This window comes from Dermacentor variabilis, chromosome 4 (assembly GCF_050947875.1).
Source record: "Dermacentor variabilis isolate Ectoservices chromosome 4, ASM5094787v1, whole genome shotgun sequence".
Classification (NCBI taxonomy): domain Eukaryota; kingdom Metazoa; phylum Arthropoda; class Arachnida; order Ixodida; family Ixodidae; genus Dermacentor; species Dermacentor variabilis.
Genome location: NC_134571.1, coordinates 235,193,264 through 235,220,351, shown reverse-complemented (window position 1 = coordinate 235,220,351; position 27,088 = coordinate 235,193,264). Strand labels below are relative to the sequence as shown.

The window sequence follows — 27,088 nt, the reverse complement described above, 5'->3', positions numbered from 1 at the left end:
GGCTGAGTATTCGGCACATTTTATCTCTAGTATGGATCAGTGTAAAGGGAAGTATGATTCAGTTACCGTAAATTAAACTTGCTGTGTGTATACTTTTGCTTTTTTTAACAGGTACTATCAAATACTGCTTGGATCAGCTCTACCCTGATCGCACTGACGAAGAAACTTTGGTGGACATGAAGGCGGCTTGTCGTACTGGCACTACTGTACATGGAGTCAAGGGCCCATCTCCACTTATTAACTTATCAGGTTTTAGCCCTGCTTGGTCATGGTGCCCAGATTACATGCACTGTGTTCTACTTGGTGTCGCAAGACAGTTGACAGAATTGTGGCTCTCTGATACAGGAGCAAATTATTACTGTGACATGCCCTCTACTGTGAGGGTTATAAATGAACGGCTTGGTGAAATAAGAATGCCTGTATGTGTTAGCCGTCAGCCACGACCGCTGCAGGTTAGAAAATATTGGAAGGCCTCAGAATGGCAGTACTGGTAGCTTTATTACAGTGTACCTTGTCTCACTGGTGTGCTTGAGGACAAGTATGTGACTCACTGGAGCCTTCTTGCATCAGGTGTATTCATCCTGCTAAAGGATTCTATTTCACGTGCAGATGTAGACCTCAGCACACAACTACTTACAGAGTTTGTCGTTGGTGTTGAATTTTTGTACGGCCGGAGCAACATGACGTACAATGTGCACCAGCTTTTACATTTGCCAAAGTCGGTTGTTTTGTTTGGACCTCTGTGGGCACATTCTTGTTTCTCATTTGAAACAAATATGGGCAGGCTCTTGAAGCTAATAACATCTGCCAATGGAGGGGCCTTGCAGATTGCTAGCAGGCTTCTCTTGCGCAGCAGTCTGCTAGCCCTGAAAGCACGTGCAAGCAACTATGCACTTTCGCTGATCAAAGAAAGTGCTGCAAAAGAATGCTTGGAAAACATTACTTCTCTAGGCAAACCTGAGACAGTTCATGATGATTTTTCTGCCCATACAAAACTACAGGGAAAGCAAATAGTTGAATTTCGTAGGATGAAGGTTGGGTGCACTGTAATTGCATCAGAGCGGTACAGCAAACATGTCAGAACAAATAGCACTGCTATTGTTTTTCCAGGTGGCACATATGCCAGGGTAAAAAGAATATTCTGCTCCAGAGAACCATCTGGAGAACACTTCTTTATTATTTCTGAAGTATACACTGTTGACTCTGTCCTGCCAAGTGAGCACATTAAGAACGCAAAAAAACGAGGTGATGAATGTCTGCTCAAAATTGGTGCACAGATACGACCATGCATATATTTTTGTTTTAATAACCTTGAGTACTTTTGCGATTTAGTTAACTCTTATGAATGGTTTTGATGACCTAATAGCTCACAACAAAAAAATTCTGGCACCAAAGTTTTTAATGTGAAGCATTAGGATTGGCCCCTGGTTTATTCTTGTCCAGCCAGATAGCGTCAAAAATAAAGTGTACAGTGGTAGACTTCGAACACTGGTCCATCAGTGCTCCAGTAGGTATAAGGCTCTCTTCATCTTTAGAAAGATGTTGCCATATGCAGAATATTGGTCAGGACAGGGTAACAAATTAAGAAATCCAATTTGATGACCTGCTAGTTAGGCTATAGTAGCATGTGCTGCCAGCAGAGTAAATAACCTCATGAGTTTATTTTTCGCAATCACTAGCTCTTTGAGATGCTATATGATGTTCAACTAACTTCAGTACCAACCAAGTAGGTTCAAGGTGCAACACCCAGCAGCTGCTGTCAAGTGAAACTAGGAAGGTTTATGAAAACCTATAGGAAGCTGTCATGAATCAAATAAAAATTACTCATCTTCAGTAATGCCTTGTGCTTGCAAGTACTCTTGCTTTCTTTGTGTTTTGTTTTGTACTCCTGACGGTGCTTGGCATCTTTTAATTGCAGTCTCCATGATGCATCAACGAAACCACTTGTAAGCAGGTGTTTGAGAGATGAAAAGTTTTCCTTCCTCTGTTTGCCGCATGCATGTGAAGCACTTCCTTATTGTGCTAGTGTATTGTACTTGAGATAGTAATATATCTCTTACTACACGTAGCAGGACATTTTGCATCCAAGTCGTGCTGCATAAGACCAGCTGCTTACAGGGTATCCGTTAGTCTGCTTCTGACAGCCACTTAGCAAGTCAGATGCTTTGCTTTAGCATAGATTCCCACAGCACTTGCGAGACTTACTTAACTGCCTTTTCCGTATGTTGTGGTTGTTTGATGTTGCAAGAACTTCAATGTTACTCTTCTATTATGAAAATATTGAATATCATGCAGGCTTTGTACCAGCAGGTATGTGAAAATTACTTAAGGTGGCTATATGTATACCAGCGTTATACCTTGGTCTTTTGGCTTGATTACAAAGAACAGATGCACTCATTGGTACTACATTGTGATTCAATACGCCACAACTATGTGTAATAATTTAGGATTGTTTTCATATAAAAGTAATGCTATGCTATCCAAGCATTCAGTTTAAGCAATTTTTATACATTGATGTGTTCGACTCTGAGTCATGTAGTCTTAAAGTGTACGAACTATGCACTTAATACTCTTGCATGTCTCATAAGCTCATGATTCAAGACATTTAGCCACATGTTCAATTCATGTGTGCATGCAGCCTGGTATTACGTGACACATCTTTTTTCCTGCAGTAACCTTACTTTGAAGCATAACAAATACAACTACACAATTAAGTAAACAAGACTAAATGAGTGCAACATGCAGGACGAGCACTCATCCTGTCTGGTTTACCTTTGATGTGTAGTTGTCTTTTTCTTACGATTCGAAGTACCTTCAGGGAACCTTACAACTCACTTAAGTTTTTGTTCTGCTAAACCTTCAATTTACAAACTGCTGACATTATAAAGCTGGATTTTAGTCAATGTGTGATTAAACGTACCTAATTTTGCAAGCACTTCCAGGTTGCCTTCAGCACATTACATGACCACGAGATACTTGCGGAAACTAAGCAGCTAATCTGCTTCTAGTCCTTTTGTAGCAGACAGGGCACATATTTGTTTGAAGCTGTATTTACCTGTTTCTTTATATATATATAAACGAATAACGATTGTCTGCACTGTGTCTGCTCAATCGAGAAGGTTGCATGTTTAAAAGTTAGTGACTTTTCAGAACCTATGTAAAACATAGTAATGTTCACTGCTATGATACTTGCACTGTCATCAATACTATGCAGCAAAGGGACAGCAGTTTTTCTTATAGTTTGTGGCTTCGTAGATTGCTGCACAAAGAAAACTTTGCAAGGGCATGGCATTGTGTTGTTGTGTTCACTTGTGCTCCTGTGTATACACATTCTCGAGCTACTGTGCAGGTTCTAACCTACAAGTAATCAGCGAATCATTCATGCAGCTGGAAGTAAAGTGATCCCCTAATGTAAATGCTGAAACTGAAAAATGTTGAATATGGTGTAACCAGTGAAACTAGGACAAAGCAAATGCACTAGCTATCATTTTTATTATTGGATCATGCATACCTTGGAAATGAACATTGTACAATATACTGAATGGTTGAAAATAAGCATGTTGGCAAATCTTCAAACTTATAAGATGGAGCGCTGATAGAGGAGTTCAGAAAAAGAACAACACATGGTTCCATCCGTATGTTGTCCTTTTTTGTCCTGCCATTTACTGATCCCCTAATAAGTTGCAAAATATGTGTCGCAGCCATTCTGTATGCTTTGAACAGACATACTTCAAGCTCTTCGCTAGTTCCATTTATAAGGTGTCATTTCCCACACATATTTTTGCCTGTCAATTGCAATAAAAAAATTGTTCATACGACCGATTTTATTATTTTCTTTCAAGAGATTATATTTTAGGTAGTGTTGCACACTAAAAGCATATATCCACATATGTGCTGAAGGGACATATATTTCTGAAGCACATCATATAGAATGGAGTCAGTCCTGTATCAAATACTATTGTCTTGAAAATGAATTACAATCTAATTTTGTACCTTAATCATTTCTGTTGCCTATAAGCAAACAGAAAAGCAGGACAGTAAATTATGAGCCTGGAACCAAAAACTTGGTCTAAAATGTTTCACTCTCACAACTCTCGAATTTCCTGTACAAGGCACAACAAGCCCATCAGAACAAAATAATTGTGTATTAGAAAGAAAAAGAAAACTTTCAGGATTTCAGAAAAAGTGCTAAGCCTTGCCTAGCTTTCAAGTTAGTTAACGTGTACTAGGGAATGCAAACATACTCACTTTTTCACAATTCGCTGCAAACTAAAACCAGGCAGTTTTACTTTTTAATGAAACCAACATCATCTGAGCTTTTGATGCTGCATGCCTTCATCTAAATATTGTGCAGCTCTTTGCCATAGTCATTTTAAAAGTAAGAATTCTATTCAGTACATGACTTTCAAGAGCTTCATTTACCCTTTTGCTCAATAGTACAGTCATACTCCTGAAAATTATTTTCCATCCACATTCTGTGATTGAGCATTTCCAGCTGGCAGCTGAACTATCGTCCAGCTGGAAACATTCCTAGCTGTTTCCTGCTTCAGCTGGCAGCCCATCCAGTCTAGCGATCATTTTCCAGCTGGACCATGTCTGGCTGGAAACTGGCCCAGCTGGATAATGTGATTACCAGCCGCATTTCCATCTGAAAAACTTTCATTCCAGCTGGTATTGAAAAAGCCAGCTGGAAATGAAGCTGGAAAACCCTTTTCCAGCTGGAAATTGACCTCCCATTTTCGTCTGGGATACAATGGTCAGCTTTCTGCTTTTGATATTTCAATACACTGAGTAAGAACAAACAAGTTATCATCCAAACGCCTACCTATTCTAAAGCCATTCTGAAGCTCTCCCAAAATGCCATTATTTTCTGCCCATGTTTGAAGCTTTAATTTGATTGCCTGCATTGCTAGCCTGTATATTACCGATGTAATGGTCAACGGTCTATACGAGTGAATTCTGTCTTTCTCCCCCTTACCTTTATAAATTAAATTCATTCTACTTTGTCGCCAACTGTCTGGTATTCGTGTGTTTTCGCACCCACCCGTGTGGCAGCGACCTCTGCCGGCCATAGTGGGCATTCATTGCAGGCGGCGCCACGCTCGTCCATTGAAAAGAGCTGGTGCACGGCACACTAGCCTCTATATTATAGGCACTATATTGAGACTGTTGGATGTAATGAACCCTGCCGTCAAGCCGCCCAAGCACGTGCTTTATACCTGGATGCAAAGGCGGGTATCGATCTTGCTCGCGAAAGCTGTGTTTAAAGCCCCAACTGATGTCTTGCGAAGGGAGCAGTGGGCCTCAAATATTAAACGGGCTGAAAAAGAGCTTAACATCGACAGCGTGGTTTGCGAACGGCACTTCGACGAAAGATTCGTCGAAAGGACCTACCGGCGCATAGTCAACGGTGAGGTTGTGGAATTGCCGCGCGATCGTCCGCGTCTGAAAGAAGACGCGGTGCCCACTGTGTTCGCTGAGGCACCTAAGTATTTCACGAAGAAAGCTCCGATGAAAAGGAAAGAGAGAAATATATGCGAGCAGCTTGGACCTGCTGCAAAACGGCAAAAGCTGAACGCAATCAACAGGCATGACGTCCAGCAAGAAGACACCGTTGCGCACACGCTGCTACGCCAGGGGCCAGATATACCAGATATCACTGCCTCAGATAAACAGCACGCCGTGCAACTTGAGCGTGCGTGTCATATTGTCTGCCTACTTATGGAACATGGAATACGGTAACGTTTCTAAGTGAACGTTACAGTGTGTTTTTCGGAGCCTCCTTTCTGACTTGAATTTCACTAACTTGGGCACCAAGATGTGGTCAACCTGCTCGAGGGCGAGCAGGTTGACCACATCTTGGTGCCCAAGTTAGTGAAATTCAAGTCAGAAAGCAACCAACGGGAATCGTTGTGTTGCTCTATATTCCTCAGGGGCCAATTGCGCTCACAGTCAGGGTTGCCAGATTTAGCTACTTTGCGCCAAATTGGCTACTTTTTGAGGCTGTTGGCGGGGAAAAAATGCCTTGGCTACTTGGCTACTTTTGAACTAGCTTGACTATTGTAAAAATTGGATAGAAACTTGTGTAGCTCATATTATGCAGCAACATTAGCAAATATTTAGGCCACCGCACGACGACGACACTCCGAATCTTTTTAAGCTGGTCCATTATCATCGTCAGTCTGACTCGGGCGCTTTCATATTATGCAAAAGATTTTGCACTGGTGACGTCACAGCGTGTTCCATCTTCGCATTGACGTTCCGCGTCAGGCCTTCCGCACATTGGGCTTCATTTTTCGGAGTTCTGGCAGCCAGACGGCAGCCAGCTAGTGCCGGTCCTGATGGGAAGTCAACGTGAGGTGGAATCCTAAGACAACTCGAAGCTGCCCGAAGTTAGCAAAATCGAACACTTGGACAGCTGGCAGCGGGATAAACGTAAACATGCTACCAGCATGTCAGCGGCCGGTCTGGCCGGCGCGCTCTCGGCGTAGTCGGTCCATTTATGTGTTCCCAGCTTGAAAAGGTACAGCTGTATTCGGGAATACGATCACTTTTGCGAGATTTCGCGCGACTGGGCATCTCACTTTGCAGAGCGCAACAAAAGGCCTGCGACGCGTCTGATGCCAAGACGGAAAATCGCACGTAAATAATCGCGAAAGCGATAGCTCGAAGATGCCTCGAGCGTTGACATTCTTCCAGAAACGTGTGCCAAGATTAACTCAGGCACCTGAACTGGAGCTGTGATTCTGATAATGTTCTAGTCATACTACATGCTGATCAAAGCGCTCTTAGCTGTAGTCATTTATACACGTTTCGTAATATTTTTTTAAGTTCCTACATTTACTAAAAGCAGCTTTAAGTGTTGGCTGTGATAAAGTCTTCAGAGTTGCATAATAAATGAAAATGCGACGTCTTTCCATAACGTGGCTACTTTTTTTGGCTACATTTCTGTGTGTGGCCAAAGTTGGCTACTTTTCTGGCTACTCCCGGGGTTTTTTGGCTACTTTTCAAATTTTGGACCTGGCAACCCTCACAGTGCACTGTTTCTTCGCCGGAGGAAGCGCAGTCAGTGCTCGACAGCACACATGCACTTATATTGTGTGGAGGCTGCGGCGTGAAACCAGAGAAGCAAGGAAGATATATATCGCTTGCTGGGTGTTACTTTTCCATCAAGTGCACTTACCTATGTGAAAGTAACGGCCCCTGCATTCATTGCAAATACTTGAGAAAACTGCTGCAGAATCAATTTTCACGAAAGCGACGGAACGGGAGAGAAACAGTTAAAAAAATAATGAATGAAAATGTTCGGTGCAACAGAGCCCTGATTACCTCCCCCCCCCCCCCCCAGCATTGCCATTTCTACTCTAATTATATAAGCTATCCAAGGAAAAGGAAAAAAGAAAATTAAATTTAAGTAATTTCAACACTGAACAAAACCTTCGAGAGCGAAAAATAAACACGCGAACCATTGCTTCTTATAAGAGAAAATATTAAGCAGTTTACACTCCAAACAAAGCCCATAAAGAAACAAACACTCAAGACACAGTTTGACTGTGCGCTCACGTAAATGAATTAATTCACATGAAGTTGGCGAAACATGTCAAATCTGGTCAATGCTGAGAAACATTTAATTAGAAACTAAACGCCGCTTGCCAGTTGCGTCTATCAGAAATATTGTGGTTTTCGTTTATGTTAAGTAGCACCATTTAAAATTTCAAACGCACGTTTTTCAACGAACTAAGAAAGTGACTAGGGGCGCTATTCTGGACATTCCGCCATTTTCTTCGATGCGTGACGTAGGCGCGACGCAAAGAAAATGGCGCTAGTGGGCCCGTTTTGTTACGTAACGTGACGCCAACTTGACGTTTCGCCTAAGAAACTGAAATGAAGGCACTGAATGTGGCATTATCAGTAAAGCAAAACAGTTTTCCTCCGCAGTAAAAATAAAGCACCTATCTCAAAGCGTACGATTATTCCGTCGAAAACGCTTCCCGCTTCCGTCGTCTGCTGCGTACAAGCCGTCGTCTGCTTCAATACCTAGGATGCGTGTCCCCGGAAAGTGGAATGAGTCATCGCATGTTGGCGCCAAAGCGCTTGTTTTCTTGCTTGAGACAACATTCGCGACCTACCAGTGGCGATGCGCGCACGTTCTAGGCAACGTTATCGCTATCTCGTGAAACGCAGGTGACTCAGCCCGACTCGGCTCGCTGAGAAACGGCCGAATATCACCGATAGCGTTGCGCGCGCCAGAGATATCCACTAGCGCGACGCAAGCGCCGGCGCTGCCATCTCTTGTTCGTTTCGCAGGTTACTCGCACCGCGGGAGGAAACTTCAAGGCGCCGCCTTGCGTACATTTCTTTTTATAAATTAGAAAGAGGCCGTTGTCATAACTTCTGATTGTGCGAAAAGGCATTAATCTTGATTACAATACAAATGCAGCAGTGAAAAGTGGACAACATTGCCGAAAGTTTGCTATGTTCAACCAATATTATTTCGTATAAACGCGTTCTTTTAAAAAACTATGGCCCCAAGCACAAATGCCAACACCACCCGAGAGCGATGCAAATACTATGAGCACGCGTTATGAACAAAAGATTTTCGAGGCGCCAAACGACGGGGAAAATGTGGCGATACGCATTCCTCTCGGCTGCCATTGCATATGGCTGCTCATTAGCATAATTCGCGCGGCTCCTCGCAGCAAAAATTATGGCGGAAAATCTCAGCAATGGCGGCCCAGCGCAACGTCACGCATCGTCAAAATGACGTTTATGAAACAGCCCTTCCTGTGACGCTCCTCACGAGATATTCCTTCAGCCAATCAGCAAGCTGGCATGGTGCGTATCTTGGATCGCCACCACATATTCGCGCAATTGCAGATGCACTGCACTGGATTCTGCACGCTACCGCTCACATTCTTTTCGAAGCACTAACATCACAATATATCTGCCAAGGACCGCAAAAATGTATTAATCCATAACATTTGCAGCTTCACGTCACGTTTCGTCATCTTGATGAAAACGCAAAATGATATTTCGCAAAGCTTCCGTTTCCCGGCACAAATTTCGAGGCACGTGAGCTCGCCACAGCGAATCAGAGAGTCAACATGGCGGATAATGGCGGTCGTGCAGCCGCCATGCGTGTCGAGAATAGCACTTTAGTTCATGTCCTGTTAACACGGACGCGGCGTGTAATTATTGGAAACAAGGTGAACGTAAAAACACGCGGCCCAACACGAAACCGGCCAGCGTCGCTGGCACGGATGGATGGATGGATGATTGTGGCTCAACCCTTTGAATCGGATGGATGGATGTTATGAGCGTCCCCTTTGGAACGGGGCGGTGGCTTGCGCCACCAAGCTCTTGCTACTATGCTGCCTAATATCCTACCTAGATTAACCAATGAAAAAAAAAAACACTATGAACCACCACGTCCAAATTTTCTGACACCCTATTGCGAACTGTGCTTTTGTACGTCTCCGTCCTTTGTCGTTTCCCTACTTTTCTTCCACCAATCCTCCAATCGCCTCTTACTGATGTCTATTGCGGACCTGTTTGCTTTACCACTGCTCCCGCTGAACCCAAGGGCTTCAAGGAGGCCAGTGGTGCCTAAATCGACCGCTGGATAGACTTCTTCACATTCTAATAAAATATGCTCCGTCGTTTCCCTAGCTTTACCGCAGCAAGCACATGCTTCTTCTTCCTTCTTATATCTCGCTTTATAGGTGCGTGTTCTAAGGCATCCCGATCTCGCTTCGAAAAGTAATGAGCTTCCCTTTGAGTTATCATAAATGGTTTCTTTCCTAATTTCGTTTTTTCCCCTTAAGTAGTTACTCATGGCAGGTTTCTTTTCCATTGCCGCCACCCATGAGATTAATTCAGCCTCTCTGACTTTCCGCTTGACCTTCTTTGTTGCTGTGTTGCCCACCCCACAGGCCGCATACTTGCTGGTAAGCTTCCTAGTTCTTTTCCTCCACTGTGAATCAATGTTTTGCCTCTACAGATACCTGAACACTCTCCCAGCCCATTTACTTTCCTCCATATTCCTCAGCCGTTCTTCATACTCAATTTTACTGCGAGCTTCCCTCACTTCAAAACTAGTCCAGCCCATATCCCCTTGCACAGCTTCATTTGTAGTCTTCCCGTGAGCGCCCAATGCGAGGCGACCCACTGACCTTTGGTTCCCGTCGAGTCCTGATTGTACCCCTGATTTAAAGCAAACAACCGCATTTCCAAAAGTAAGTCCTGGAACCATTACCCCTTTCCACATACCTCGGAGGACCTCGTACCTATTGTATCCCCATAGCGCTCTGTGCTTCATTATGGCTGCATTTCTCTTCCCCTTGACTGTTATGGTTTTTTCCTGTGTTTCCATATATCTGTTGCCTTCGTTTATCCATATACCAAGGTATTTATATTCTGTTACCCGAGGTATTTCTTGGCCCTGTATCTCCACTGTCTGTTCACTGTTTTCATTGAATACAATAACACCTGATTTTCTAACACTAAATTTCAAACCTAAATTGTTGCCTTCCTGTCCACAGATATTAGCCAGACGTTGCAAATCACTTTGCTTGTTTGCGAGCAACACAATGTCGTCCGCATAAAATAAACCTGGGAGTTGCTGCTCTATTACTGTACCTGCCTGTTTGTATGAGAGATTAAACCCGATATTACTTCCTTCTAGCGCCCTCTCCATCCTCACCATGTACATCATGAACAGCAGCGGGGATAAAGGGCACCCCTGCCTCAGTCCCTTGTTGATATGAACTTTCTCCGCGCTCCTCATCCCTTCCCATTCAACGCAAACAGTATTTTCTAGGTAAATCTCTCTCAAAAGCTGTATACAATCGTTACCTAAGCCTTCCCCTTCCAGAATATCCCACAAAATGCTGCGGTCTACGTTGTCGTATGCTCCTGTAACGTCCAAAAAGGCCACATACAACGGTCTGCTTTCTGCTTTTGATATTTCAATACACTGAGTAAGAACAAACAAGTTATCATCCAAACGCCTACCTATTCTAAAGCCATTCTGAAGCTCTCCCAAAATGCCATTATTTTCTGCCCATGCTTGAAGCTTTAATTTGATTGCCTGCATTGCTAGCCTGTATATTACCGATGTAATGGTCAACGGTCTATACGAGTGAATTCTGTCTTTCTCCCCCTTACCTTTATAAATTAAATTCATTCTACTTTGTCGCCAGCTGTCTGGTATTCGTCTATCTTTTAAAGTTTTTTCAACTGCTTTCACGAGAGCTTCCTTACTTTTTGGTCCCAGTTCATTTATCAGCCTAACGGGAACCTCGTCTAGCCCTGTGGCTTTGCGCTTAGGAATTTTCTCTTCCGCTTTCTTCCAGTTTAAATTTGTAAGCACTAGCTCCTTTCCCCCTTGGGTCTCTTTCATGCTCTTTTTTTCTTCAAATACAACCTCGTCCTTGCCTTGGAAAGATTCGGCTGTTACTTTTTGGATGTAATTTATTGCTGCTTCTCCTTCCAGTCTGTTTTCATCTTCGTCTAGGATATGTTGTTGTATTGTTGTTGACTTCCTGCCTAATAATTTTATGTGATTCCAAAATATTCTAGGTGCGGCCTTCTTTCGGGCGGCGGCGGCGCGCGCCACATAGCCGGCGCGCGGCACCTGTCGCGCAGCCAGCGCCACCTACTGGGGCCGCCATCTTTCATGACAAATTTGTGCACCCCTCCGCTATGGTGGCTACCTCCGCTCCCGCCCGTCACACTACCCTCCTCTAGCCACCATAACGGCACGGTGCCCCCTTAAGAAACTCCCATAGACGGTGGCGCCACATTTCCCTTCAGGTGTTATAGTGAAAAACTATGCCAACGCCCGCCTGCCCGAGGGGGCGTCACATGCTTGTTACCATAGAAACTCTATGCTTGTTACACTCCCGATACAGTATTCTACCCTTCACTCCCATGTACACTCCATGGGTAACGCCGACAGCGCCAGACACACCGCCGCCGCGGATACCACATACCTATCACCATCAGTAGTGGCGTGACAACCGCAGTCGTTAGGGGCGACGTGCGTTTCGTGTCGTGCTTAGTGGCGTCTGGCTGGGAGTTATGGCACTGCGAGGATTGCGCGTGGTGGCACGGATCGTCGGCGCACCCGGAAAGCAGCCGGGCCTCGGCTCCGCCTGTAAGGTGAGCGACACCCTGCGCAACCTTGGAATACAGCTGATGGGATCACGTGGCCGTCCCGCTGTTGCTACCGCAGCTGGTTAGGTTCGCCGAGACTTCCGCGTACACCTGCGATAAGTGTTGCTACGTGCTGTCGACAGGACGCCGCCTTAACACGGCGCCGATCAACGGCAGTTGCTCTGTGAATTAGCGCTGCACGGCACGAGCGCCGGCGGGCGTTGTTCCCTTCACACACGTGTTGTTACTTGTTTTGCACGGGTGCCACTTTCGGTCGAGCCCATCAGGATCGAATTGGGATTAACTCACTTGCGCTAGTTGTGGGAGGGAGCCAATCGTGGTCAAGATCACGATGGAAAGTGGCCGTGTGACACCGGTTTCACGGCAGCCGCCAATTAAAAAGCGCAGCGATAATAATCTGAGTTCGCAGTTGAGGCGGGCCGTCGTGCGTGCGATTTTTCGATGTTCGGAGTGCTGAACCACTCTACCAAAAAGCACATGTGGCAAGGACGGGGAACCAATTGCAACGTGGATGGTAGATGTGGCCTTTTTATTTATTTTTTGTACCTTCAAGGCCCGAACGCGTTATAGAAGGGAGTGGAAGGAAATACGGAGCATGTGGAGATAACAGGGTATAATAATTAAAAAACAAAATAGAAAGTGCGGATTAACAAAAGTATTCTTCAATAGTAGTTCTAAAAGCAGATGTATCGGTTATGTTAACAATTGAGGCCGGCAGATGATTCCATTCATCGGTAGTTTTAGGAATAAATGAATAAAAAAATAGGTTCGTGCGGCAGTGTGGAACGCTCATATTATGGCGATGGTCAGAGATGATAGGTATGCAGCTTCGGACAAAAGTTTACTTTTTAATTCCGGATTGTAATAATAAATTTTGTGCAGCAGTGATAAACATGCTAACTTCCTACGGGATGAGAGGAGAGGGAGGCTTAAAGTAGCCTTCATAGATGTTACGCTTGATGTTCGAGAATAGTTTGTAAGAATGAAACGTGCGCTACGATTTTGTATAGATTCTATTGTAGTTGTTAAGTAATCCTACTTAATTTTTTGTTTTGGTAAAGTAACACACTCAATCACAAAGAACTAATAAGTCGCTTTACTTTGTTCTTATGAAAGCGAACTGACACCAATAATAATTTGGTCCTCCACTGGGCGCTTGCAAATGCGAAAATTGCAGCTGCCGTGATCGGTGCATGTGATGATTTCCGTTGCGTGCAACGAAAATCGCAGTGTTCACTGCGATTTTTCTTTAAAATTGCACCGAGAGCTATTTCACAGTTTGTTTTGGGAAATGGTGCCTCGCTCAACAAGTGCAATGTGCGAAGACGTGGATTGCAGACTCCGATACATACGGGGAGGGAGAATTAAAAATTTGTACCGCAGATTCCAGTCTCCCATTTCTATGCATTCGTTGACACACTATGTAGCAAATGAAGTGCATTTTCACGTTTGCTTCGTATGCTATAGACACACCTTTGCGAGTTGCCTATGAGGTGTTCGATCCCCATGAGATGACATGGCCTTTTGGGGTCCTCACAATTTTCTTTCGTTCAGTAGCACACAAAAATAATGTGTACGGAGCAGTTTATAATAATGGTAACCTTGGCAAGGGCAAATTACCAGACAGCAGAGTACCCCAAGTTTCAACATTGCACTCAATGTGCGACCCTTAAGTTGCATTGTTTCCTGTTGGTTTTTTTTCACACATAAATTTCGACATAACAAACTTGCAGGCTATCGTAATGAATTTTCAGTGATAGCATATCTAACTCCATGGCTTGAATAAACAGCGTCATCGACTTGTTTTCAAATATTTCATGCACATTAACTTGTATCTCTTTGGTGGCGGAGAATTTTTTTTTTCCTGCACAGAAACTAATAAACCTTGAATATGTTGCGACCTTTGTATCCTTATGGCACCAACTGTATTAACTCTTGCTTTGAATGGTTATTGAACAGTTGCATAACATTATTGACTTGCTATAGTAGCAGAGTGACAATGCACTCTCCTGCAACGTCATGTAAAATTCGTGCAACAATGCGAAAAGCAGGCAAACAGCCTGATCTTATGTAGGTCGAACAAAAAGAAATCAAAACTGTTCAGTGAAGTCAGCCAGTTGCATCCCTTCCACAGAGGCATTAACACTGTCCACAAGTGAGGGTGAAAATGCCAGTATCAACCAGAGTCTACAAACATCTGTGCTCGGCTTCAGACATTGTGTGCAACGCTGTGGGCGCTGTGCAAGAAATTCGGTGTTGAAGATTTATCACTCCGTGCATTCCATGCAGGCTTTGCTGCTTGCCAATGGCATTTGCTCATGCATGCGTGCACGTGAGGCTACCGCGATGGGCTGCCAATAAAAAACCCGAAAAGAAACTAAATGAAAAATGAATTGATCTAAAACAACACATTAGTAGCCGTATACCACAGTTGGTTTGTTTCTAAGGATTGAAATGTTTGATTTAATACTGAGTCCATATAAAGAAGAGTTTTGCACAATTGCAATCAAGAACATCGAACTATTCCTAAGTGCAGACACAGCTACTGCAAAAAGTCTCTCTGCCCTCTACAGCATTGCACCTATTGTATGAAATGTAGTACAAGAGATGTCCTACAAATAACTCTGTACAAAGAAAAAAAAACCGACTATCACTGCACGCATGCTAAGCTTTCATTGATTAGTGCCACTACTTCTGCAGTGACACTCGCACATTTGTCTTGGTAGTTGCTAAAGCTTCAAAAATGGTTCTTTTTGTGAACTATCAGCACTGTCACAAGAAAGTTGCACTACTTAAATGAAAGCTTAGCACACGTGCACAAATGAGTATATTCTCTGTCTTATATCAGGCATGTAATATTGATCTAATAAATGCATTGGCAAAGTGAGATAATAATCATGGATTATGGTAAATTAGCAAATTAATAAAGGGCACAAGGAAGAAAGTGGACAAGGACGGCTGCTACTAGCAACTGTTTATTCTCATGCCACCCGCTGATGTTTGTACAACTTGTTGTGCATGCACACTGTCGCATCAGAAGGGAAGGGACCGTGACTCAAGGCTCTTGCATGAGTTTGTACTTGGACGAGTGCAAGCCTATTGAAGCTTCACTGATGCAAATAAAGGCATCCTTTTTGATAAAGAATGCCTCCAAAGCCAACTGAGACACGCAACTTTTGCTGCTTTATAGGATCTTTGTTGGATCTTTGTCTCCCAAAGTCATGGTTTTCATACAAACTGGGATACATAGCGCAAGGATGACGCAAAGACGAAGCAGGAACACGGGATGAGCGCTAACTTTCAACAATTGATTTATTGCAGCTAGTAAGCATATATATACTCACTGGGACGCCACTGCAACAGACACACTGAAGGGAAGGAGGAAAAGCAGTCATGTTACTACTATGCCCAAAAATTCAAGCTCTTTCTTTGATAAAAGAATAGACGGCGTGCTAGCACAATCGTCACCTGCTCTAGCTATCTCAGCTGCTTCGACAATTCCCTCATTATCTTATTCCTGTGGCGATAGACAACAACAGTTTGTTTTAAGAGAAAGAAGCATGGTGCCTTCGCGTCACATTTTCTGCAATTGGCAGCCAGATGCCCATCTATTGCGATGCTCTTCACTTTATTACTATGCTCCGCCAGACGCACGTTTAAACATCTGCCCATCTAGCCCACGTAGTACTTCACACACAAAAGTGGAATCTTATACGCCATGGTGCGAATGCATGTAACAAAAGGATCCTTGTGCGCGGTAGCGCAACCTGGCTTTCGTTTCCTCGTGGGACAGCTCTACACACTCAACCTGAAGAGTTCTTAGGTGCTGTAAAAACAATGTTTTCACCAGACCGTTGCCCAACTTTTATTTAGCTTTTTAGATTGTGGGAAACCTTATGAAAGTAGGGAATTACAGCCACCTTTCGTTTGTCCCTTTGTTCTTTCCTCTCTTTCGTCATCTGCGCTCTGCTCATAGCTCATGTGTGAAGTTAGCTTTCTTCAACGATGCAGGCAACAGAGATAGCAACCGAGGCGATGCAGCAACTGAGATAATGATATGTCTAGGATAGTTCGCTGCTTCCAGACGAGCCACCTGCTTACTAAGGCCTTTGTCCAACAAGTGAGCACATGACTTAGCAAGAGCGCATGACAAAAAAAAAACGTACGATCTGTACCTCAAGGGCAGCTTATTAGCTCTGGCTCATATACCCAACACACGTGTTCAGCTTTGAAATGCAAACACAAGTCTAAAAACCTGATATTGCCCTGCGCAGGAAATTCAGGGGTGAACGTAAGTGGTGAACTCATTGAATGAGGCAAGAATACTGTCAACCGCAGGGTTTGAGCAGTCAAAACAGCAATCTACACGAGAACTGGCTGCCGGAACAAGTAGTTATCTATCTGAAAATACTAAAAAAATCATCTACATATCTAAACACCTTTACAACGCCCAAGTCACCCAACCGTGCAGAAAGAGCTTTGTCACATCGAGCGAAAAACAGGTCACTTAATATGGACGCTATGCATGAGCCTATGCAAACACCCTGCTTTTGCAGGTAAATGTTATTGTCAAATTCAACAAAAGTAGACCTAAAATAAAATGACAAAAGCTCTAAAAACCTTGCCCCACTAACACCACAAGTGTTAAAAAAAAGGACACCGCCGTGCTCATCTATTGCCGCCTCAACGCTGGACAGCAAACCCTCATGTGGCAAAGATTGGATTGGATTGTAAAACTTTATTTGTCCAACAGATGTAGGGAAGGCTTTAAGTCTTCCCACCTAGACGACGGCCAGGAGTCCTTGGACCCTAGCGGCGATTTCGGCCAGTTGGACGGTCTTCAGTTGAATCTCCGGATCGGAGCTGAGTAATAAGGTCTCCCATTGTTCTAAAGACTTTATTCTTCCCTCAGAGGGAGCCTGTGGGCATTCTCACAGAATGTGATTAAGATTAACCCTGGCTTTACATAGCTTACACTGGCTGGAGTACTGACCAGGGTAGTAGAGGCTGCACGACACCGGGCTTGGAAACGAGTTGGTTTGCAGGCGACGCCAAGTGGAGGCCTGGCTCTTGTTTAAGGATGCATCAGCCGGAGGATATTTAACCCGCCCTAGTCTGTAGTGTTGTGTGATTTCTCTGTAGCACACTAAGCGGTCTCGCCCCGTGAAGCCTTCGGCTAGCCCACCAGCTCGGAATGTAAGTCCTCGAGCTAATTCGTGGGCCGCCTCGTTCCCAGCGAGGGAGGCGTGCGCAGGTGCCCAGATTATTTCAATTTTCCTGCTATCTCTGCAGGTCTGCAGGATTCTGTTCGCCTCGGGAGAAATTCTGCCTCTGACAAAGTTCATCACCGCAACCTTAGAGTCGCTTACTATAATTTTGGCTGAAGTACTTGCAATTGCAAGTGCTATGGCAGATTCTTCTCCAATCTGAGAGCAATCCGTTGGAACTGTGCCACTGGCTATCAGTCTAGTTTCAGCGCTCGCTACAGCCCTTTTATGTCGACCTTTTATGTCGACAGAGAATGCAGTTAAACACTTGCCGTCGGCTCCATTTAAAAAGTTGATCACGGCTGAAGATTCTTTGGTATTCTTTTATGAAAGAAAGAGCTTGAATACTAGGTCCATTGTTGTTCTTATTATTTATAAATGATCTACCTAATGTACTTGCCAATTGTAACTGTTTGTTATATGCTGGTGACACGACCGTTTACTCACCACAGAAATCGCTTACCACGCTTCAAGACACACTTAACACTGATCTTAACAATGTGTATTTCTGGTGCACTGATAATAAACTTCAAATCAATCCTTTAAAAACAACCTTTGTACTATTTCATAATCTACAAACTGCGATTTATTCTTCCATAACTGTCTCGTTAAATACTTATGTTATACCGACATCTGATACTGTTAAATTTCTGGGTATTACTCTCGACAAACACCTTAAGTTCAATAGCCATGCCAACTCGCTAATAAAAAAAGTTTCATTTGGCATCCACATTATCATTAAAACATGTGCATTCTTCCAACCTCATGTTATTAATCATTGTATCATGCTTGTATTAACAGTCATTTATCATACTGTTTATCTTCATGGGTTAATACATATGCCATTCATCTCAAACCACTTCAACGTCTTCAACATCACGCAATAAAATTAATGACCTTTAGCTCATTCCGCTGCCATTCTTTACCTATCTATCAACATCTTAACATTTTACCAATTCAACAGCTGTTCTAGCGTAAGTTGTCACTCATTACGTCTCTTTCATCGTGAAGTAACCTTAGACAGTCTTCCTTTTGATAACCTCATGAACAATAATAATACTAGGTTTTCAGAATGCAATAATCTTCTATTACCTAAAATCAGATCTAACTATGGAAAATTTACCCTTTGTTTCTATGGTATTTCACTTTGGAATCTCATCCCTGTTAATACCGGTACCCGAAGATGTATGTCCCCATATCCTTAACTCTGTGTTCTGTAACAACTTTATCGTATGTAGTAACCCTGTGCTTCCAACTCTCGAGTCTTGCAATTACCCATTTATGGACTTTATTATTATTGAACCCCTTGGGGTCGAAAATGTAATTAAAGGTCTCAAGTTGTCATCAAGTCCTGGTGCTGATTTGGTTAATGTGAAATTCCTGAAAAATACTGTTGTTTATTCATCTTTTCTGCTTTTGAAAATTTTTCAGCAATCCTTAGATACCCATCGGCTACCTGCAGATTGGAAGGTCGGGAAGGTGGTCCCACTTCATAAGTCCGGTAGCAAACATTCGCCCCTCAACTACTGCCCCATTTCCCTCACAAGCATTCCTTGCAAGGTTCTTGAACATATTCTGTACTCACATTTAGCAAAGCACTTGCACAATAATTCATTTTTTACAAAAGTACAACATGGTTTCCGAAAAAACTTGTAATGTAAAACCCAACTTCTTTCTTTTACTCACAGCCTTCATCTTATTCTCGACAAAGGTTCTTTCGCAGACTGTGTTTTCTTTGATTTCGTCAAGGCGTTCGACAAAGTGTGTCATAAATTACTTCTATTTAAACTTAGTAAACTTAATCTTGATCCTCACCTGTTTGCATGGCTTGAACATTTTCTCTTTAATCGGTCACAGTATGTTGTGTTAAAAAATCATATGTTCCCATCTAATCCTGTAGACTCTGGTGTGCTCCAAGAATCAGTTATAGGCCCTCTTCTTTTCTTAATTTACATTAACGATTTACCCTATGACGTTTGTTCTCATATTTACCTTTTCGCAGATGACTGTGTTATCCTCCGTGAAATCTCGGGCAAATCTGATCACTAATTCTTACAAGACGATATAAATGCTATCTCTAACTGGTGTGACATATGGTTAATGCAACTTAATGTAACTAAATGTAAATGTATGCGTGTAACTCGCAGCAATATTCCTCCACCGAACTATTACCTTAATGATACTCCCCTGGAGGTCGTAACCTCCTATAAATACCTAGGCGTCCACATAACCTCGTCACTTTACTGGTCGTTGCACATCGACAACGTAATTAACAATACTAATCGCATGCTAGGTTATCTTCGCCAAAATTTTTCTTCTGCTCCTACATCATTAAAATTAATCCTATACAAAACGCTTATGAGGAGTAAAATGGAGTACGCCTCATCCATCTGGGACCCGCACCTCGAAACCTTTACTCAATCACTTGAACTAATCCAAAACAATGCCGCATGTTTCATTCATAGCAATTACAGCCGTACATCAAGCGTAACTGCCATGAAAAACTCTTTGCTGCTTGCTCCTCTCTCAGCCCAGCATAAGTGCTTTCGCCTTGCTTTATTTCATAAACTATATTTCCACATTTCGTATCCACGTGATAATCTAATATCATCTCCTACCTACATTTCCTCTCGCATCGACCATAGCCGTAAGGTTGGAATCATTCAGTGCCGCACCAGAACCTGTAACGAATCATTTATTCCTAGGACCTCTCAGGAATGGAACCACCTTCCCGGCGCAGTTGTCGCAATCAAGGACAACTCAAAGTTTCGTTCGGCCTTATCAGACATCATTACTCCTGGATACAATTAACTAATCAAATTTGCTGTTTATTTGCTGCTTTGTTTATTTACTTGTGTATGTTTTTTTGTTTTTTTACCCACTCCCCTCTGTAATACTACCCCGCAGGGGCGTCTGCGTCAGCAGGCGTTTGGTGTGTTGCGACACCACGTACCCGAGCATATGAGGGTTGGACCCTCCCGCGTGTAGCCGTGCGCGGCTTAGCCGTGTCCGGGGAAAGGGGGATCCTGGGGGTTGAGCCGATGCCGGGTGTTAGGAACTTTAAGGCCCCCCGGCGGAGGCAACACATCTCTTTGGCCTCTGCTTCACGTAGACGGCACCCCCGGACTGACCCACCCGGGGGAAATCGGTAGTTGCCTTTTCCTGTCTCTCTCCCTCCCTCTAGCCTTCGTCTTTCTCTGACTTTCCACCTTTCCTGTCTTCTCCTGGCTTCCTTTTACTTCCATTTTTTCCAGGCAGCAAGGGTTAACCCGGTGTGAATAGCCAACCTAGGTTATTTCATATTTGGTTATAGTGATAACGTACAGCTGGCGTTTACAGGACCTGTTCTTACAGTCCCTGTAGCGTCCCCTTGTAGGACTCCACGGTGGGTGGCTGGCGTTATTGCCGAGAATTCAATCCCTTTATGGCAACCTTCTTCCCTCCGCTTCTTGATTGCCAGAAAAGAGGGCGCATCGATGAAGTATTCCAGTTTTTTGGTCGGCAAAAAGAATCCTTCCCTCGTTTTCACGTAATCCACTCTGAAAAACCAGCTAAACCAGTTCGAACAATATCACCATTCCTTGTTTCTAAGACATTGACTGAAGTCCTTGGTCCAGGGTTATAAGGCGTCGAGGATGGCAAGCGGTGATCTCCTCTTGGAACTCCGCGATCGGAAACATTACGAGAAATTGACAAAACTAGTGTCATTTGGGGAAACCCAAGTAATTGCAACCCCGCACCGTACGATGAACACAAGCCAGGGTGTTGTCTCGGACGATGACTTGCTGGAGCTCACTGAGGATGAACTCTTGGAGGGCTTCAGTGACCAGAATGTTATCAATGTTAAAAGAATTAAGATCAGGCGTGACAGCAAAGAAATCAAGACCAAACACCTTATACTCACATTCGTCTCAATTATTCTGCCCGAGTCAATCGAGGCCGGGTACATCAAGCTCCGTGTAAGACCGTATGTGCCAAATCTCCTCCGATGTTTCAAGTGCCAGCGTTTTGGCCACAGTTCGCAGAGCTGCCGAGGCCGCCAAACTTGTGCGAAATGCAGCGCGCATGAACACTCCTCTGAAGCTTGTGAGAATTCTCTCCACTGTGTAAATTGTGATGGGGAGCACGCCGCGTACTCGCAGTCGTGTCCATCCTGGAAGAAAGAAAAAGAAATCGTAACTATCAAAGTAAAAGAGAATATCTCATTCAAGGAGGCACGCAGGCGGGTCTCATACCTGCCCAAGAAAAGCTTTGCCGATGTGACGCGTCAGGGGGCAGCGCCACAACGGTCTCCGGCGGCTGTCCGTCCCACACCCAGTGAGGCGGCAGTCACGCCATCTGCCCCCACGGTAATCGCAGCTAGCGCTGCTCCACCAACCGAGCAGAAGGGACTACCAACCCCGAAGGTGGGCGCAGCCAAGGCTGCCCCAACCTCCCCGGCCCCTTCCAGCGCTAGCAACAGCCGGCGCAGCCAAATCCCTCAGGGAGCCCCATCAACTTCCGGGCTGGTGGGCGCAGGGGTCCTGCCCTCCAAGGCGGGACTCTCTTGGGAAACATCTCGCTCGCAAGAGCACGTGTCCGGCGCCTCACAAGAGGCAATGGACACTACCCCTATTCTCGAGGCGCACCAAGCGCCTAAGGAGCGGCGAGGCTCCCTCGAACACTCCAGAAAGGGCAGAACCCCCGTTACAGGGCCTCGAAAGAGCTCTGTAACCTAAGGCATCACCTCCCCTTCCGTACACACAGCACTTATTTACATTAAATATGGATACACAAATTATTCAATGGAACATCAGAGGTCTCCTTAGAAACCTTGATGGTTTGCAAGAACTCATCCACAAACATAATCCAAAAGTGCTGTGTTTACACGAAACACACTTAAAATCCAAACACACAAACTTTCTCCGTACGTATGTTACGTTTCGTAAAGATCGCGATGATGCCGTCGCATCATCGGGTGGTGTTGCGATTCTCACTCATAAAAGTATAGCATGTCAACCTTTACAGCTACGAACGCCCCTTGAAGCAGTGGCGGTGCGAGTTGTTCTGCTAAACAAACTCGTCACTATTTGCTCGCTTTATGTACCCCCACATTACAAATTAACTAAACATGAATTTCAGTTCTTTATAGATCAATTGCCAGAACCTTATGTTGTTCTTGGCGACTTCAATGCACACAACCACCTGTGGGGCGACCCTCGTATAGATGCGCGAGGACGTCTTGTTCAACAGCTCCTTTTCTCTTCTGGTGCTTGTCTTCTGAATAAGAAGGAAGCGACATACTATGCTCTTGCAAACAGAACATTTTCTTCAATAGATCTTAGCCTAGTCTCCCCGTCACTACTGTCTGAACTTGAATGGGAAGTTAACGACAATCCTTACGGGAGCGACCACTTCCCTATACTACTAAGAACATATAAAGAAATCGAATGTCTACCACAGGCTCCTAGGTGGAAAATCGATACAGCCGACTGGGAGAAATTCCGAACTCTCACCAGGATCTCATGGAACGATATGTCCTCTTTAGGAATTGATGCTGCTGTGCAGTATTTTACAGCCTTCATTATAGATGCCGCAACTAAATGCATATCTGAAGTAAGTGGTTTCGCATGCAAACGGCGCGTCCCGTGGTGGAACGACGAATGTAGGACTGCCCGTAAGAAACAAAACAAAGCGGGGGGGTTGCTACGCGCCTCTCCCACTGCGGAGAATCTTATTAACTTTAAGAAAGCAAAATCCGAAGGCAGGAGAACGCGCCGACAGGCCAGAAGAGAGAGTTGGCAGAAGTTTTTATCGGGTATCAACTCTTATACAGAGGAAGGGAAAGTCTGGAACAGGGTTAACAGGATAAAAGGACGACAAACCCATTCACTTCCCCTGGTAAACACTCAAGGCGATACCCTGCTTGAACAAGCAGACTCACTTGGGGAGCACTTTCAGAGCGTGTCAAGTTCCAACAATTATTCAAAACCCTTTCTCAAATATAAACAAATAGAAGAATGCAAGCCACTCATAAGAAAGTGTCGGCAGAATGAACCGTTCAACCACCCCTTTAGTATTGCAGAGTTGAGAGCTGCCTTGAGCGCATGCAAGAGCTCTGCACCGCGATCCGATAGAATCATGTATGAAATGCTGAAAAACTTACACAATGACATGCAAGTTACACTACTTGCACTTTTCAACACTATCTGGGACGCAGGGTACCTTCCGACCACATGGAAAGAAGCCATTGTGGTCCCTGTTTTAAAACAAGGCAAAGATCCTTCCTCAGTGGCAAGCTACCGCCCGATAGCCCTCACAAGTTGCATGTGTAAGGTATTTGAAAAAATGATAAATCGGTGACTCATCCATTTTCTTGAACAGAACAAAATGCTTGATCCCTATCAGTGTGGTTTCCGAGAAGGGCTCTCCACAACCGATCATCTTGTACGTATTGAAGGAAATATCCGGGACGCATTTATACATAAACAGTTCTTCTTATCGATATTTCTCGATATGGAAAAGGTGTATGACACAGCGTGGCGATACGGGATCTTGCGAGACTTATCGGAAATGGGCATTCATGGTAATATGCTAAACGTAATAAAAAGCTACTTGTCAAATCGCACCTTTCGGGTAAAAGTTGGCAATGTGCTGTCATGTCCTTTTACACAAGAAACTGGTGTACCCCAGGGTGGCGTGCTCAGTTGCACACTCTTTATTGTTAAGATGACAACACTTCGTCCTTCCTTACCACCGGCCATATTGTATTCCGTCTATGTGGACAACATTCAAATAGGTTTCAAATCCTGTAACCTCGCAGTGTGCGAGAGACAGGTACAGCATGGTTTGAACAAGGTGTCAGGGTGGGCAGAGAAAAATGGATTTAAAATCAATTCTCATAAGAGTTCTTGTGTTTTGTTTACAAGAAAAAGAGGCCTGGTTCCGGATCCTTGCTTAGAACTGTGTGGACAACAGATACCTGTAAACAAAGAGCACAAATTTCTAGGTGTTATAATTGACAATAGACTCACATTCATCCCACACATTAAACATATTAAAGAAAAGTGTCTGAAAGCAATGAACCTAATGAAACTTCTATCCCAGACTACGTGGGGTAGTGACAGGAAGTGCCTAATGAATCTCTATAAGAGCCTCATCCGGTCACGATTAGATTATGGTGCCGTGGTATATAACTCTGCCGCCCCGAGCGCGCTAAAGATGCTAGACGCTGTTCACCATCTAGGTATCCGCTTAGCCACGGACGCTTTCAGAACAAGCCCGATTGAAAGCTTATATGCCGAATCCAATGAATGGTCTCTCCACCTACAGAGATCATACATCAGCGTTACATATTTCCTTAAAGTACGCTCTAATCCTGAACATCCATGTTTTGATACCGTTACCGATATGACGTGCGCTACACTTTTCAGCAATCGTCCCTCCATAAGACAGCCTTTTTCGCTGCGTGTGAAGAAGCTTAGTCGTGAAATGCATATCCCACTCCTCGAGCATCGCTTAATGCGCATAATCAAGCTCTTACCTCCTTGGGAGTGGCAGGTGATACAATGTGACATATCCTTTATAAAAGTTACAAAGCACGCTCCCGAGGCCGAAATCAGAATGCATTTCCTAGAACTTCAGTACAAACACTCCTGCGCAGAGTTCTACACAGACGCTTCGAAGTCAAATGCCGGGGTATCCTATGCAGCCGTCGGCCCATCCTTCTCGGAATCCGATGTACTGCATCCGGAAACAAGCATCTTTACGGCCGAGGCCTACGCATTACTCTCTGCTGTGAAGCATATAAGAAGATCAAAACTTTCAAAAGCAGTGATCTATACAGACTCTCTAAGCGTTGTGAAGGCCTTAATGTAACTCTACAAACATAAAAATCCCGTATTCAATGAACTGTGTTCGGTATTATGTAAAGCGTACTCATCTAACCAGAATATCATAATATGCTGGGTCCCTGGCCATAGGGGAATCGAAGGTAACGTTCTCGCGGACGAGATGGCCACGTCAATCACATCGCAAGCTGTTAACCCTACCGCTGATGTGCCTGTCACAGATCTGAGGCCTTTCTTACGAAATAAACTGCGAAATCACTGGCAGTGCACGTGGGACGCGCAAACAAATAACAAACTGCACGTTATAAAGCCCCAGTTAGGTTTTTGGCTCTCCCCAACAAAATCTCGGCGAACAGATGCCCTATTCTGTCGCCTCAGAATAGGACACACATTTGGGACCCATCATTTTCTACTTACTGGAAGTGAACCTCCAACCTGTGGTAGATGCGGTGAGAGGCTGACCGTCCTCCATGTCCTCTTGGAGTGTCGGAAAGCCGAACCTGAAAGACAGAAACATTTTCCGCTTGCATACCGTAATTACATCTCTCTACACCCGGCTATGTTTCTTGGTAAGGAACCGCTTTTTAACACCAAGGCAGTCCTCGACTTCTTAAAGGATGTAGTTCTACACGTTATAAGCCCATTAAATTCGTAGAGCATCCTCGCTCCAGAGGATGCCGCTGCGATAATTGTTTTGAATAACACATGCCTCCAGGCCCTTGTGCTTCAAGGGCTCTAAGGAGGCAGTAGTGCTCTGGCATTTCTTATAATCTGCTATATTTTACCTATCGTATCATTCTTTTAAATGCATCTAAATGTTCGTAGTACAAGTCATACGTCATCGCCATAATTTTATTATACAGATTTTACGCACTTTAGAGCGTATATTTTAAGGCCCCTTTACAGCCACGTCACACCAATTTCACAGTAGTCATAATTACACAGCAAACTCATTACCACAGACATGGCGCTCTTTAGCCATACCTGGCCCTTGTGCCATAAAACCCCATACATCATTATCTGTAATACTTCGGTCTTGAGGGTACAATAAAATGAATAAAATAATATTAAGTCATCTCTTTCATTGCAGCTTATTAAACACAATATGAAAAGAATACTGTTAGCAGAGCCATCTTTTCATGTGTCATAAATACATTTTCATAATTATTACATTTTCTTTACATTACTTCTATTGTATCGTTAGGCTTCATATTTCTGTATTTTGTATTTTGTAAAACACTTTGTATTTTTCTTTGTTAGTAATATGCAGAAGAGCCAAATTTTTGTTACTGATTACTAGATATTCCTGCTTATGATTATTTATTGTGATATTACTGTATAATGCTGTTTTAATTACATATCTAATTGTTTTCTATTTATTTTAACTTGTTCCCTACGAATTGTATTTCTTGACGTGTTTTTTTGTTTGGTTTTGTTTGTTTGCCCTCTACTTGCTGCTCTAATACTCTTATGCACTCACTAATGATAGGAGGTCCCCCTGGCAGTTTCTCACTCTGGGACCTCTTGGCGCTCTTTGGCCAAACCTGGCCCTTGCGCCATAAAACACCACACATCATCGCTCTGGGACCTCCTGGTGCTGTATATAATATGTAAGCCTGTTTCTTGTACATGCAATTTTTGGGCATAGTAGTCACATGACTGCTTTTCCTCCTTCCCTTCAGTGTGTCTGTTGCAGTGGCGTCCCAGTGAGTATATATATGCTCACTAGCTGCAATAAATCAGTTGTTGAAAGTTAGCACTCGTCCTGTGTTCCTGCTTCGTCTTTGTGTCATTCTTGCGCTATGTATCCCAGTT

The 27,088-nt window shown here is 43.9% G+C and overlaps 1 protein-coding gene and 1 pseudogene across 4 annotated transcripts in view; both read left to right on the top strand.

The window, feature by feature from the left end:
• Positions 1–176: 176 nt before the first annotated feature.
• LOC142577683 (uncharacterized) lies at positions 177–3,367 on the top strand (annotated as a pseudogene).
• An 8,503-nt stretch (positions 3,368–11,870) lies between these two features.
• The window catches only part of l(2)k09913 (transmembrane protein 53-like lethal (2) k09913), a 200,202-nt gene continuing 184,984 nt past the window's right edge, over positions 11,871–27,088 (top strand). Inside the window, exon 1 of one of the 4 annotated variants that reach the window (XM_075691107.1) lies at positions 11,871–12,162. In XM_075691107.1, coding sequence (XP_075547222.1) covers positions 12,082–12,162 — 81 coding nt within the window. In that variant the 5' untranslated portion in view covers positions 11,871–12,081. The remainder of the gene's footprint in view (positions 12,163–27,088) is intronic. The other 3 variants (XM_075691106.1, XM_075691104.1, XM_075691105.1) reach the window with 3 other exon arrangements.